This window comes from Pseudoliparis swirei, chromosome 23, assembly GCF_029220125.1.
Source record: "Pseudoliparis swirei isolate HS2019 ecotype Mariana Trench chromosome 23, NWPU_hadal_v1, whole genome shotgun sequence".
Taxonomy (NCBI): domain Eukaryota; kingdom Metazoa; phylum Chordata; class Actinopteri; order Perciformes; family Liparidae; genus Pseudoliparis; species Pseudoliparis swirei.
The window spans coordinates 14,651,835-14,667,607 of record NC_079410.1 but is presented as its reverse complement, the minus strand read 5'-3'; the positions used below and the strand labels follow the sequence as shown (position 1 = coordinate 14,667,607).

The 15,773-nt window shown below is 48.5% G+C and overlaps 1 protein-coding gene across 2 annotated transcripts; it reads right to left on the bottom strand.

The window, feature by feature from the left end:
* Positions 1-7,782: 7,782 nt before the first annotated feature.
* Positions 7,783-14,915, bottom strand: hrob (homologous recombination factor with OB-fold). 2 transcript variants are annotated; one of them, XM_056407967.1, is made up of 10 exons: positions 14,805-14,915; positions 14,496-14,546; positions 13,172-14,134; positions 12,874-12,957; positions 12,492-12,626; positions 11,310-11,418; positions 10,038-10,123; positions 9,800-9,922; positions 9,465-9,660; positions 7,783-8,275 (listed from the first exon to the last, which is right to left on the bottom strand). In XM_056407967.1, the coding sequence occupies exons 1-10, from the start codon at positions 14,820-14,822 to the stop codon at positions 8,220-8,222; spliced, it is 1,821 nt and encodes a 606-aa protein (XP_056263942.1). In that variant the 5' UTR covers positions 14,823-14,915; the 3' UTR covers positions 7,783-8,219. The 2 variants fall into 2 exon arrangements, with proteins under 2 accessions (XP_056263942.1, XP_056263943.1); XM_056407968.1 differs by having other exon boundaries at positions 14,755-14,889.
* Between the last annotated feature and the right edge of the window lie 858 nt (positions 14,916-15,773).

Genomic DNA, 15,773 nt, shown 5'->3' with positions numbered 1-15,773 from the left:
CAAACAAATAAATAAAACACAAAATCCTTTTATATAAGCACCCTGGGATAACTTCTTCCTGTCTGTCTCATTCCGTGGTGCTCCGCATTGTCCCTCCCTCCTGTCTCAACTTCTCTATGGGTCTGTCTCTCCTTCCAGGTCTGTCTCAACCAGCCTGTCTCCCAGCCCAAAAACCAGCCCAATGTCAGAACTCAAAATACGCCTGTCCATATACACTGCTTTTGTCTGCTATCATTGCCTGTCTTGTAATATCTCTTCAAAAGTAGCCCAATTCTCTCCCTTCCTGTCTGTCTCTCCCCTCCTGTCTGTCTCTCCCTTCCTGTCTGTCTCTCCCTTCCTGTCTGTCTCTCCCCTCCTGTCTGTCTCTCCCTTCCTGTCTGTCTCTCCCTTTCCTGTCTGTCTCTCCCCTCCCTGTCTGTCTCTCCCTTTCCTGTCTGTCTCTCCCCCTCCTGTCTGTCTCTCCCTCCTGTCTGTCTCTCCCCTCCTGTCTGTCTCTCCCCTTCCTGTCTGTCTCTCCCCTCCTGTCTGTCTCTCCCTCCTGTCTGTCTCTCCCCTTCCTGTCTGTCTCTCCCCTTCCTGTCTGTCTCTCCCTCCCTGTCTGTCTCTCCCTTTCCTGTCTGTCTCTCCCCCTCCTGTCTGTCTCTCCCCCTCCTGTCTGTCTCTCCCTTCCTGTCTGTCTCTCCCTCCTGTCTGTCTCTATACCTGTCTGTCTCTCCCTTCCTGTCTGTCTCTCCTCCTGTCTGTCTCTCCCTCCTGTCTGTCTCTCCCTTCCTGTCTGTCTCTCCCTCCTGTCTGTCTCTCCCTCCTGTCTGTCTCTCCTTCCTGTCTGTCTCTCCTCCTGTCTGTCTCTCCTCCTGTCTGTCTCTCCCTCCTGTCTGTCTCTCCCTCCTGTCTGTCTCTCCTTCCTGTCTGTCTCTCCCTCCTGTCTGTCTCTCCCTCCTGTCTGTCTCTCCCTCCTGTCTGTCTCTCCTTCCTGTCTGTCTCTCCCTCCTGTCTGTCTCTCCTCCTGCTGTCTCTCCTCCATGTCTGTCTCTCCCCTTCCTGTCTGTCTCTCCCTCCTGTCTGTCTCTCCCTTCCTGTCTGTCTCTCCCCTCCATGTCTGTCTCTCCCCTTCCTGTCTGTCTCTCTCCTCCATGTCTGTCTCTCCCTTCCTGTCTCTCCCCTTCCTGTCTGTCTCTCTCCTCCATGTCTGTCTCTCCCTCCTGTCTGTCTCTCCCCTTCCTGTCTGTCTCTCTCCTCCATGTCTGTCTCTCCCTTCCTGTCTGTCTCTCCTTCCTGTCTGTCTCTCCCCTTCCTGTCTGTCTCTCCCCTTCCTGTCTGTCTCTGTCCTCCATGTCTGTCTCTCCCTTCCTGTCTGTCTCTCTCCTCCATGTCTGTCTCTCCCTTCCTGTCTGTCTCTCCCTTCCTGTCTGTCTCTCCCCTCCTGTCTGTCTCTCCCTTCCTGTCTGTCTCTCCCTCCCTGTCTGTCTCTCCCTTCCTGTCTGTCTCTCCCCTTCCTGTCTGTCTCACGTCCTGTCTGTCTCACGTCCTGTCTGTCTCACGTCCTGTCTGTCTCACGTCCTGTCTGTCTCACGTCCTGTCTGTCTCTCTCTCCTGTCTGTCTCTCCCCTTCCTGTCTGTCTCTCCCTTCCTGTCTGTCTCTCCCCTTCCTGTCTGTCTCTCCCTTCCTGTCTGTCTCTCCCCTCCTGTCTGTCTCTCCCTTCCTGTCTGTCTCTCCCTTCCTGTCTGTCTCTCCCTTCCTGTCTGTCTCTCCCTTCCTGTCTGTCTCTCCCTTCCTGTCTGTCTCTCCCTTCCTGTCTGTCTCTCCCTTCCTGTCTGTCTCTCCCTCCTGTCTGTCTCTCCCTTCCTGTCTGTCTCTCCCCTTCCTGTCTGTCTCTCCCCTTCCTGTCTGTCTCTCCCTCCTGTCTGTCTCTCCCTTCCTGTCTGTCTCTCCCTCCTGTCTGTCTCTCCCTTCCTGTCTGTCTCTCCCTTCCTGTCTGTCTCTCCCTTCCTGTCTGTCTCTCCCTTCCTGTCTGTCTCTCCCTCCTGTCTGTCTCTCCCCTCCTGTCTGTCTCTCCCTCCTGTCTGTCTCTCCCTTCCTGTCTGTCTCTCCCTTCCTGTCTGTCTCTCCCTTCCTGTCTGTCTCTCCCCTCCATGTCTGTCTCTCTCCTCCATGTCTGTCTCTCTCCTCCATGTCTGTCTCTCTCCTCCATGTCTGTCTCTCCCTCCTGTCTGTCTCTCCTCCATGTCTGTCTCTCCCTTCCTGTCTGTCTCTCCCCTCCATGTCTGTCTCTCCCTCCATGTCTGTCTCTCTCCTCCATGTCTGTCTCTCCCTTCCTGTCTGTCTCTCCCTTCCTGTCTGTCTCTCCTCCATGTCTGTCTCTCCCTCCTGTCTGTCTCTCCCTTCCTGTCTGTCTCTCCCCTCCTGTCTGTCTCTCTCCTGTCTGTCTCTCTCATGTCTGTCTCTCTCCTGTCTGTCTCTCCCTCCTGTCTGTCTCTCCTCCTGTCTGTCTCTCCCTCCTGTCTGTATCTCCTCCTGTCTGTCTCTCCCCTTCCTGTCTGTCTCTCCCCTCCTGTCTGTCTCTCCCCCTCCTGTCTGTCTCTCCCCTTCCATAACTCTGATCCTAAAGACGTCTAGATTAGGAGATGCTCAAAGCTTTTGTGAACGTTTACATGTCCTTAAATATTTTTTAGGTTTAGAAATGAGAGTTTAATCGCAGTTCAGAAAATGTTCCTGTTTCCTTAAAAAAAGTTAAAATGTCGTCAGGTTTTCAATGGAGATGACTGAGGAGAAAGCTGGACTTCTCCCCTCGTTAAGGCTTCTCTAGAAAAATCTGGAAAACTGTTGGATTCCACAGTCACATGTCTACGACAAGCACAAGATTCCCTACTACTTTATCAAAAAATAATGTCTAAAGAGAAAGAATTGTGGCCATTTGAAACATGAAAAGTATTTCCCCTCTATTCCTGAAGAAGCTGAATTTTTTAATATTTGAATGGTTCAAATAGCTGAATATATGAAGGAGAAGAAGAGGGACAAAAAAGGTACGGAAGAAATAGAATAAAAAAGAGAAGTTTAAATAAAGATGACAAGAACAAGAGTTGGACTGCTGAAGCATTCCAACTAAATATAAGTAGTAAAATAAAGTACAGATACCCAAAAAAACTACTTCAGTAAAGTAACAAAGTACTTCTACTTCGTTACTATACACCACTGGGAAGAGGCAATAGTACATTTAAATCTTCGGGTATCTGAATCACTTTGTCCTTCATACTAAGTTCAAGAATGTGCAACAACACAGACATCTTAATTAAAAGTAAGAATGACTAATGAGTATTTTATTTAAACACATATACACACACACACACACACACACACAGTCAATCACCGTCTTTCTCCCAAATGCAATGAGCAGTGGTCTCAGACAGCTGCAGGGTTTGTTGGTTCCATAACAATTTAATTGAGCAAATCTTCTCTTTTTCCACCGAGGTAATGAGCGTCTCAGTTTTACACGGATTAAAACATCTCCAGGGTTGGAAACAAGGATTTTAACTTCAGCATTATTATCTGCCTTTATCTATCAAGCCAATTTTCCAGCCCCGTGATTATTTGTGCTAAATTTGTATAAATGTAAAAACGCTTATTTTCAAAACATCGGTAGTGAAGAAGCGCAGAACAGAAGCTGTTAACAGAGGTAACTGTACTTTACATCTGAGATGAGAACGATTTATTTCATATTAGGACTAAACCAGAGTAAACCACAGACAACAAACGTTTTTTAAATCTTACATACATTTTGGGGGGGGGGGGGGGGTCGATGTGCACTTCTTATACAATGCACGGCAAGACTGAAAAAGTAATTACCCTTTCACACTAGCTTAATGGATTATGAAAAAGAATAAGCCGTTACAACAGAGATCATTTGGAAGTAGCTTCCAGAGTTGGTGAGACTGGGCCTGGTTGATTGTTTCCTGGCGAGAGACGATTGGAGATGGAGGGCAAATTGTTCCAGACCTGTGAGCTGCTGGAATCAAGCCCCGCCCCTTTTGTGGAGGTCTTAATTGGTTGATGTGCAGATGAAGGAAGGAGCAACCTCTGCAGACACACACACACACACACACACAGCCTAGTTTCCCTCCAATTAAGAGTTGTATCATGAGGTCTCTTAACTGGGTGTTCAATGTGTACTTTTTTTTTAAATGGTTTATTTAATAAGGGACAGTGCACATTGATAAAAACATTTCAGTAAATGTGCCAGAGTTAGCCAAGAGGCTATTTTTCATCTGTAGTCCCAATGATGCTGATGTTAAGAACAAACCTAAAAACATAAGATTACAAATACAATCTACAGACAAAGCAAATAAAATAAGGGAGAACAATGTTAAAATGGACAGAATAAAAACATCATGTCAGAGACACGATGTAAAAGCATACAGACTAAATGAAATATATAACTTACAAACAGTTGAACGACAAGAGAAGACACGCAGGTGGAGTAAATGGTCGACGAGCAAAGTCAAGACATACAGAGACCGGACAACAGACAGACAGACAAAGTGTAGTCCAACCCGGACAGATGGAGGAGGTAGGAGCCGTTACAGTCTAGTGCTGACAGAGCTGGGTAGTAATGAACTTGAATAATGACGTCCACTAAGAACTAAACTGCAGAGCGTTCGATGCTAGTGCCACCTTCCTGCTGGCTTTAACACTAATGTGGAGTAGACAAGATATATACACACACATATATATATGATATATATTTACATATATACACATATATATAGCCATATATATACATATATATACACATATACAGTGCATCCGGAAAGTATTCACAGCGCTTCATTTTTTCCACATTTTGTTATGTTACAGCCTTATTCCAAAATGGATTAAATTAATTATTTTCCTCAACATTCTACACACAAAAACCCATAATGACAAAGTGAAAACAGTTTTTTGCAAATTTTTGCAAATCTGTTAAAAATAAAGAAAGAAAACATAACATGTACATAAGCATTCACAGCCTTTGCTCAATACTTTGTTGAAGCACCTTTGGCAGCAATTACAGCCTCAAGTCTTCTTGGGTATGATGCCACAAGCGTGACACACCTATTTCTGGGCAGTTTCTCCCATTCTTCTTTGCAGAACCTCTCAAGTTCCATCAGGTTGGAATGTAGCGTCGGTGCACAGCCATTTTCAGATCTCTCCAGAGATGTTCAATGGGGTTCAAGTCAGGGCTCTGGCTGGGCCACTCCTGGACATTCACAGAGTCGTCCCGAAGCCACTCCTTTGTTATCGTGGCTGTGTGCTTCGGGTCGTTGTCCTGTTGGAAGATGAACCGTCGCCCCACTCTGAGGTCCAGAGCGCTTTGGAGCATGTTTTCATCGAGGATGTCTCTGTACATTGCTGCATTCATCTTTACCTCAATCCTGACTGGTCTCCCAGTTCCTCCCACTGAAAAACATCCCCACAGCATGATGCTGCCACCACCATGCTTCACTGTAGGGATGGCATTGGCCAGGTGATGAGCAGTGCCTGGTTTCCTCCAGACATGACGCTTGGCATTCAGCCCAAAGAGTTCAATCTTTGTTTCATCAGACCAGAGAATTTTGTTTCTCATGGTCCGAGAGTCCTTCAGGTGCTTTTTTGCAAACTCTAGGCGGGCTGTCATGTGCTTTTTACTGAGGAGTGGCTTCCGTCTGGCCACTCTACCAAACAGGCCTGATTTGTGGAGTGCTGCAGAGATGGTTGTCCTTCTGGAAGGTTCTCCTCTCTTCATAGAACAACACTGGAGCTCTGTCAGAGTGACCATCGGGTTCCTGGTCACCTCCCTGACTAAGGCCCTTCTCCCCCGATCGCTCAGTCTGGCTGGGCGGCCAACTCTAGGAAGAGTCCTGGTGGTTCCAAACTTCTTCCATGTCCGGATGATGGAGGCCACTGTGCTCATTGGGACTTTCAATGCTGCAGAAATCTTTCTGTACCCTTCGCCAGATCTGTGCCTCGGTACAATTCTGTCTCGGCGGTCTATAGATAATTCCTTGAACTTCATGGCTTGGTTTATGCTCTGATATGCACTGTCAACTGTGATACCTTATATAGACAGGTGTGTGCCTTTCTCAATCATGTCCAATCAACTGAATTTAGCACAGGTGGCCTCCAATCAAACATCTCAAGGATGATCAGTGGAAACAGGATGCACCTGAGCTACATTTTGAGTGTCATGGCAAAGGCTGTGAATACTTATGTACATGTTATGTTTTCTTTCTTTATTTTTAACAGATTTGCAAAAATTTGCAAAAAACTGTTTTCACTTTGTCATTATGGGTTGTTGTGTGTAGAATGTTGAGGAAAATAATGAATTTAATCCATTTTGGAATAAGGCTGTAACATAACAAAATGTGGAAAAAGTGAAGCGCTGTGAATACTTTCCGGATGCACTGTAGATATATATATATATACACACACATACACACAACTGCTTTTGCATTTCTGGTTTGTTGGTAAACTGCATTTAGTTGTCTTGGTACTTTGACTCTACACAATAACAATTAAGTTAAATCGTATCCATATATCCTGATGAACTGAGAGCAGTTTAATTTAAGTCATGTCTCACTCTGTGAGTTTCATTTGACGGATGAGGCCTGCGGGGAGACAGCGTCGGTAATACCCGTGAAATAAAAAAAGATTGAAGACCATTTAGAAACATCATTTTGTGAAACAAATGTTTTCATTATTATCCTTTAATTATCTAGTGCGCTGGTTCCCACCACTGCAGTGAGATGCTTAGAGAGCAGAGGGAAGCAGAACAACACCTTTTAAAATGAGTTTTTCAATAGTTTCTTTTTTGTTGTTGCAGATGAATTTCATCCCATCTTGAAATGTGTGAAACAAATTGCTCTCCCAAAAAATAACAAACATGCAGATATTTTACTCTACACAGTGCAGGTTTGTGCTGCTTGAAAAAAATACAGCAGATTAAATGTTTAAATGACCTTTCTATAAACAGCGCTCCGGTTGCTCCGGTGGATCCACTCCGACATCTGCGGCGTCCCTGGAACCGGTTCACAGCGAGCGGCCTGGAGACGCGCTGCTGCTGCTGCAGGGCGGGTTGAATGCATATGCCACCAAATAAGTTTAGAGACCGCAACGCCTGAATCTTTAACCACATCTGTCTGGCAGGCCGGCTCCCACAAGAGGAGTGAGAAACACAGCCTTGTTAAAGTGTGGCCGACCCGTGGCGAGTTAACGGTGATGGGCTCGTTACCCTCACATGAGGTGCACCCGGTTGTTGAAGCAGCGGCACAATGACGAGCCTGTTCCGCCCCGATGGACGTCAACAGCATCACATGTCACCACAAAGTCTTTCTACAGCTTCAATGTGCAGCCAAAATAACTGAACATGTGTCAGTCAAAATACTTACATCCTGGACTGTCAAATGGACTCTTCCCTCCCTCTTTCTTCACATAGACGAGGCAATTTAAGCAGCTGCATTTTACACCAAATAGAAAAAAAAGGCAGAGGATTAACCTGAATCTTTCAGTGAAGTAGGGGGGAGGGGGGGGGGGGTCCATAAAGAGCCTGTTAGTCACAGTACAACACACTGATGATCTGGCTCTCTGCAGACTGAGCTGGGTAAACACTTATTTTAGGTCGAGTGAACCACATGGGAGTCTGAGACTGCCTCCTTGCCCAGAACAACCCCCTGAGAGACTGGGTCACCGTGGATCTACTCCACTCTGGAACGCAGACAAACGGACACAACTGGGGGGAAAAAAAGAGAGTAAGGACAAAAACACAAACATAAAGCCTCACATCGCTTTTATTTATTTTTGCATGATTAGCAAATCAATGCGGGGTAGATTAGTTGTAAAGTAGGGGGTATGCGAAGTAAAGTGCACCAACGGAGAAGAAGGAGAGTAAAGTCGGAGGGCTGCATCCTCGACACGCAGGCAAATTATATTCTGTGTGAAGGTGGAATCAAACAGAGCTGGTTTTCAACGCTTTTGTACTGAACCGATGAGCATGCGTTGGCTTCGCGTGGGCTTCTGGAGACGCATCAATCAGCCGTGATACGCAGAACTGGAAAATTAACTGGAGACGCCTCCCTGTGGCGTCGAACAGCGCCGAGGACACGTCGTCACGGGTTCTTCGGTGGTCAGGGGAATGAAAGAGGAGAACGTCTTCACTGCGGCTGTGACCGACGCCCTGGTCCATGGAGACGGTCTGCACATGTAACATTCAAAGGATGTAGGATTCCTCGGGTAACTCGCCCAGCAGTTCATCCAGGTCATCGTCTGCACAACAGACAAGACGCAGATGGATTAGAACATCGAATGCGTCGTCACATGCAATTCACTCCAATTCGACTGACATAACTTCCTGCCTGGGGGAAGCGTTGAGAAAAGAAAAGTGTGAGGAGTATGTAATCTTCACAGCTGCTTCAAAGACCGTCGGGGGCATTGTTCCCCTTCATTGGACGGCTGTAGAAATGACCCACACGCTTCAACCATCGGGCTGATGTGGGCATCTTCATGATGTGTGAATCAGTCTCTTATTCAAGTGATCAGCTCTGCAACAATCAGAGTTACAGCTACTGGAGCGGAGAGAGGCGGGGCCTCACGAACACGAAGATGACCCGGTTCAAACCGTGAGTCACTTGTTCAGAACTAAAATCGGCTCAATTAACTGTAATTTGGAAAATAAACACACATTTTCTCGGTTGTATTTTACAAAGGATGGAGGGATTTATTTGTTGCTGAGCTGAACCCTCTACTGCAGGTCGACTACTACAGCCTCTGTTTTCCTAGAGCAGTCACTGCCTCTCACATAGGTGGACACCTCGACATGTGGACAGGAGGACTGGGCCTGCTGGGATTTATTGAACTCTTTTGGGGATTTGATTTGATTTAAAATTCTATATTTTCCTCAATCTGTTTCCTTGCTGCTGGAACCAGAGCATTTCCTCTCCTCGATATCTACAAAGCCTTTTCTTTTTTTCCTCTGATACTTCTTAATGGAATTTCTGCTCTGGTGATGGATCAAAGTTATTAAGATTCATCCTCTGGGAGGTTAATAGTCTATTCAGTAAAAGTGGCTGGAATATCTGACTCGGACTGATGGAAATATACATACATACGTGTCCTATAGTTATTAGGCCAATAATTGTGAGTTGGAGGCTGATCTGACTCATGATGTCATTATAAAACACAAACGCAGGCTCCAGTGTCTTGTTTTGCGAATAACGGTTCGCTTTACCGTTTACGGCAAAAAGCAGAGTAATCAAAGTGAAATCTTTGGTTGGTTGCAGCTCTGGTGCTGACCAACCAGGAGCCTCTGAGTTCGGGTCAAGCGCCTCAAAGCGTCACCGCGCTCTGTCGCTGGTTTCCTCCGCACAACTGAATCTCATCGCCGCGTGCCACTTCAGGCGACGAGCATGGAGGTCGCTCCTTCATCACTCGTGGTGCTACACATGAGAGGCCTCACCTGCATCCCAGCCCGCGTCCAGTGGCGCTGGGCTCCCAGCATGCTCTTGGGGGCCTTTGCCGGAGCCGGCCCGAGTGTCGCTCGGGGCTTTCGGGTGTTCCCCTCCCTCGTCGTCCTCCTCGTCAAACACCAGCTGCATCCGAGACACGGTCCCCTGGAGGACGGCGGGGGGGGAGCCCGCTTGGGACATCGGCTCCTGGATGGAAAAACGGACAAAATAAATAACATAGAGAATGCCATGAAGGGACCGCGGACAGCTTGACGCATTATTCTGGACGACAGACTTCATGTTTGTCGGACGGTGCCATTCTGGCTCCCGGCAGACGGCCGCTCACCAGGAGGGGCGGGGGCAGCCGAGTGGAGGACAGACCCACTCCGTCGGGGGCGTAGATCCTCAGCAGGTTGTTGGGGGTCACGTTCAGGTAATGGTTGCGATGGGAGGGGGAAAACACGCCCACCTGTTCACAGAGCGAGCCGGGGACACGTTTACAACCGCGGGGCGGGGCGACGCGTGAACGCGACAGCGCAGCGACCGCCGTTCAACTTCAGTGGAGTGGAAGCGGCGAGTCTCACTTGTTTGAGCAGCAGCACCGAGCCGACCTTCAGCTCCTCCGCTCGGTCCTCCAGGAGGCGCCGGTGCACCGTGCCCTGAATCTCCCCTTCGGTCCAAAAACATTATTCAGAGGAGAGTGAGAGAAACGAACAAGAGCGTCATTCAAACACAGAGATGTCATGCAGGTCCAAGACATCCTGAGGTCGTCTACGCTCACCGGACATCTCTCGTAATAAGAGGGAAGAGAACATTAAAATAAAGAGGTTTTGAACCTCTGAAACTAAATATGATCAAAGACATGCTATATTTAAGAAAATTAACTCTCTTGACCCTCCTGTTACCTTTAGGGTCAATCTGACCCCATTCAATGTTTAACGTCGGTGTTCTTTGGGGTCAATTTGACCCCAGGCTGTTTTTCACTGTGTCAAACATATAAGAAATATCAACTTATTTATATATTTAAAGGGCTATTTAGGTAGTCAACAAACAAACATAAAGTACCTCACACTTAAACTTGGGAAACAATATTAATTCTAATAATTTTCTGGAGGTTTTAATGGCTGGGGTCAAATTGACCCCGAGGGTAAAATATGTGAGTGAATGTAAAGCTAACAGGAGGGTTAAGAGAGGACCACTTGAAAGAACTGCAGTCACTTCACTGTTGGCTTCACTTTTCAGACGTGGAGGTTATCACTTCCAACATCGTCACACTCATGACAGACAACTAAAGAAATACAATAACTGACAGAAACCCATGCAACCAGAGAGTGTTGCAGCAACAGCCATCGTCAGCATCGATTAAATCAGGCAATGTCTTTGCGATCTATCTTTTACTCAAAATGGCCACAGCCGATGGATGAATGGCCGGACCCGCTGACGGAGGCCCTTTACTGACGGAGCGCTCCCTCTTGGTGTCACGAGCACTTTACACCCGCCCACTGCTGATGCCAATCAACGACAATTGAATCCCTAATCAGCACTCGAGTCCCGCGCCGACGACAACATCCATTCCCGAGTGTTCGCAATCAGCACACCTGGTGCGGCCGCCCTCTGGGAGGACGAGGATCAGACACAAAAGGGCAAAGGCTTAAGACGGCGGAGGAGAAGGAGAAGGGGCGAAAGAAAGAAGGCGGCAGCAGCGAGGAGTGCATACTGTACTAGAAATGTATATAATTAAGCGTTACTGGCGACCAGATCTCCCTCTTTCTATTCGCCGTCCCTCCACCTTGTATTCAACTTGATGCACATTTATACAGCGAGACGGTGGGAGTCTGTCTCCGAGTGTCCCCTACCCGTCGGGTCTCTAAACACGGCCTTGGCATCGGCGTGCGTGTGGATGATGCTCTTCAGGAGCACGGCCATGTTGGGCACTTTGTTTTTGGCCAGCTGCTTCAGGGCCGCCTGCAGGGACACAGCCGACATGTCAAATAACACCGCACATTATATGAGATCCACTTCCACCCATATCACATCAAATTCATGAATGTATCCGTCAAGTATTTTTTCAATAGAAAGCTTTCATTTGTCGTATAGGATAGTGAACTCTATATTATATTGTTGGTCAGATAAAACAAGCAATTCCAAAAAGACAGCCTTGAGCTCTGGGAGATTATAATGCGTTCCTATTTTCGGAAATTTTATAAACTCGATTATTCAAAGAAATAATGCTCAAATTCACAACACAAAATAACAAATACATTCATTAATAACAGTAGAATACCTGCAGCCAGGAATTCTTCCAATGTTCCTATAACGGTCAAATGTTTCTATGTCAGCCGCGAAGGTCGCGTCTTGAAGTTTGTATACAAGCGTTAACATTTCTTTAAATAAAAGTTTTAGATCATTTTTTATTCAATCACTTAATTTGGAGAAAAAACATTTAAACATTTCTGGCGCCGTCTGCTGGTCGCATTGAGAAAGACGCACAAAGGATCTGGAATCAAGCCTCCCGATTGAGAACATTGTGGAAGAAAACGAATCTGATGAATGCTCATCGTTTATGTATTTACTGTCGGGCTGATCTGCGTTAGCGCCAACATGTCCACCCGACAGAAGGGGGCGGGGCTGCGTGTTAACTTGTTCCTTCACGCCAGCGGGGGGGTTTCGGGAAGCCGAGGTTCACGTAAACGGCTTCACCTGAACGAGCCTCCCCGACTCCGGCTGAACACAGCAGTTATTCCTCGGGAGTCGACGCACGGAGCGTCAGAAGAACAGCGGCGTCCCCGTTAGCGTGACTGATGGTTTGTAATTACACAACACCTCAGCTGCAGCTCCTCCATTTGTCCTGATTATGCCAATAGACCTCCCGCAGCGACACACTGTTGTTGCGGAGGATAAATATTTAAATATAAATATAAATGCACTCGCCGCAAAACGCTTCAACCGGACTGAAAGAAGAGTTTTAGTGCGTCGCCTTCGTCGCGGTTTATCTTGAGAAGTGAACAACAAGAGGATCCGCAGTAACGGGCAATCACCTTGCGCAGCACCATGACGACACTGTAAGAGTGCAGGAAGCATGAGGGGTTCCTCTCGTCCAATCCCATCTCGGCCTTCATCGCCGCCCAGCCACCGGCGCAGAACTCGTCTTCGTCAGTCTGTGAGCTGGAGACCTGCGCATCGAGTCAAAGCGGTTTCAAAATAAAAAGGCATACAAACCACTAGTCATGTCACAAATATGGAAGCATGTTGTTAAAGTTCATTCATAACTATATTATGTTCAGCTGACGGGAACATTTCTACTCATCGCTCCTCTGTTCCAAACATTTCTCTCCGGAACTTGACAAAAACATGAATTCTGTGGATCTCGAGGACCTGAACCAATCACAGAACGACCCTGACGCACTCCGCTGCGATTACCTGGCTGGGCGACCGGGCCACAACGCCGTGAGCGGGAGTCTGAGGGACGGAGACCACGATGTCGTCCAGGTTCTGACCCTGTGGCTGAGGCAGAGGAAACGTAAATATTAAGCGGCCCCGTGGCGGGAAAAACAAAACACAACCGGTGGATTTCCTCGACGGTCATTTGATTCGAGCTCCGGCGACACACAACGCGGAGCTGACAATGAGGGATCACATGTGGCAACACGCTGCAACCATGCAGACACTAAGAGGACTTTCAGACGAGGGGGGGGGGGGGGGGCAAGGGGAGACCAACCTGCTGAGGCAGGAATCCAGCGGGGCCGGGGAAGCGCCTGGTCCTCGGCTGATGAGGCTCAGACCGAGGCCTCTTGCTCGGGAGCTTATTGGAGGCCGAGACCAACTGGACCAGGCGGTTGGTGAAGACCGGTGTGTGGAGGGGATGAGGGCTCAGAGACGGGGAGGAAGAGGGCGCCGGGGAGACGGTCTCAAAGAGGGCGCGGCCCCGAGGGGAGGGTCCCGGAGTGGCCCACGACCTCCGGGGCCGGGCTATTGTCCGGGAAATGGGGCCGGGGCCAGGAGAAGACGCGGTAAGGCCCGGGAACACACCGGGGCTCGGTGGCGGGGCCGACAGGTGAGCAGGGCGGGGATTTGGGGATCGTAAAAGAGGAGTGGAGGAGGCCTGAGAGGGCAGCTTATGACCAAATGAGCCAGAAGCCTGGCGCGCGGTGCCGAAGTCTCTCGGGGGCCGATCGGGGCGCGTCTGAACCGCCCCACAGTTTGGAGGACGCAGCGTCTTGCACGACGATGCAGGTGGGCCTCGAGCAGGAGGCGGCGCCGTCTGGCGGTCGCACTCATCCAGGTCCGCGAGGTCCACGTCCCAATCGTCAAAATCGTCAAAATCGTCCCGAGCCGCGGCGGGCTCCGGCGGGCCCTCCGTCACGGCGGGACTCCGTTGCAAAGCCAAATTAGGCCGAGAGGCGTCCGGTGCGGGAGGAAGTGGCTGCGCGGAGGAAGCGGAGGAGGGCCGTCTCAAACCCTGACCCGGAGCGGTTTGTCCAGCGGCAGTGTGCGTGCTCTCGCTCTGTGATGCGGCGCCATGACACCGGGCTGCAGATCGCTCGCCGGCCGGCTGGAGGCAGTTTGTCTCCGGCCCTCTGAGAGAGACGGAGGAAGCCCGCAGCGAGCAGGACGCCACGGCAGCTGGCACCACGGCTGGGCCAGACGACGAGCCGGCAGCCCAGTCTGTCCCGAGCAGGTCCTGGGAAACACACACACACAGAGTGAGAGAGGGGTGACACACACACACACAGTAATAATTCAGACTTCTATAGCGCTTGTCTAGGTACACAAAGACGCTTTAAACAGTGAGAGCGATGTGACACACACATACAGTGAGAGAGCGGTCACACACGCGCGCACACACACACACACACACACACACACACACACACACACACACACACACACACACACACACACACACACACACACACACACACACACACACACACACACACACACACACACACACACACACACACACACACAGGTGACGGGAGGAGGGTGGTCGTCCTGGATCAGTTAAGTGACATCAGGTGTGTCTTCCTGCTGGTACTCACCTCATCGTCGAAGTCCTCCCCGATGCTGAACAGGCCACTTAATTTGCAGGTCTGTAACAAGAGGGAACGACACACCGATGACCTGGCTTAACAGCACGCTCATCAATTAACATCAAGGTGCTCCCCCCCCCCCTACCATATGAAACCTAATAAACACATCATGAAGTGCCACACCACATATTTAACCTGCGCATTAACCATGCTGTGAGCAGATGGTAGCTGCGGTAGCTCAAACTGTTTTGAGTTGTGCTTCACTTACCATCGCAGCGATGAAAAGCCGGACTTGATCAATCTGGACACCAAACTTACCGAGACATCGAACGCCATTCAGTGACTGCGTGTAGACATGACTTGTTGTTGTGTTCACGTGCCTTCAACGTCCCACATGAACGCTGCTAGGCAGCGAGCTAACTGGTTGAAAACTGCGGCTTCTTGGTGCCCCGCGCCGTCACGTTCAAACACAGCGTGATGACGTAGGCCCGTGTTTGTACAAAGAGTGTTGAGCGAGATGACTCACTCCCTGAATGCAAGGACTACGTTTAACGTGTAATTCATGGTTTGTGTCGTATATTATCAGTGTTTTGTTTTCTTAAAATCATTGTATCTTTTATAAAGTGTTTATATTTAATAAAATGCATTATTATTATTATTATTATTATTATTATTATTATTATGCCACTGCATGGTTTTCCACTCGGAGACCCATCACATCCATGGCAACATTTCCGTCCGTGTACCACTGGGCCACTGCAGCTACCAGCAAGCGTCTGTGGGACACATTTCCACCATCCACCATGGAAGAAATAACCACTAGTTCTGCTTTATAACAGTTGTGGACATCCTACAAACGTCGGAACATCTAACGCCCTCGTGTTTGGTTTCATGACATCCCCTTAGGCTTGGTGAATTTCACCGACAATGTTTCTATAACTGCTGCTAGAGTAGCAGCAGCCAGTTAAATTTAACTTCAAATGTATATCTAATTCGCATCATTTGGAACCATTCGCGTCTGTGTATTGACTGTTCATGGACTCTCTATGGTTGAAAAATTCTCAACACTTTTGGTGTGAACGCAACATGAGACACCACACCTGCTTGTGGCCCAGGTACTTGACATCCTGTGAAGCAGGACTTTGGTGAAGTTGGTGCAAATCCGATCTGTAGAGACATTGTTCAACAGATAATTAAGAAAAAACAATCGTTTCTGAAAATCCAATCACGTTTACTCTCGGAAGGAGTGCTTTTTTTCTCAATGATTTTCCAGTAATGTTCATGAAT

Bases quoted from the DNA above. Each gene is read 5' to 3' on its own strand.
- hrob (XM_056407967.1), bottom strand. The intron at 12,627-12,873 runs GTAATCGCAGCG...CTCGATGCGCAG, and splicing joins TGGCCCGGTCGCCCAGCCAG to GTCTCCAGCTCACAGACTGA. The intron at 9,661-9,799 runs GTGAGCGGCCGT...TTTTCCATCCAG, and splicing joins GGCTGCCCCCGCCCCTCCTG to GAGCCGATGTCCCAAGCGGG.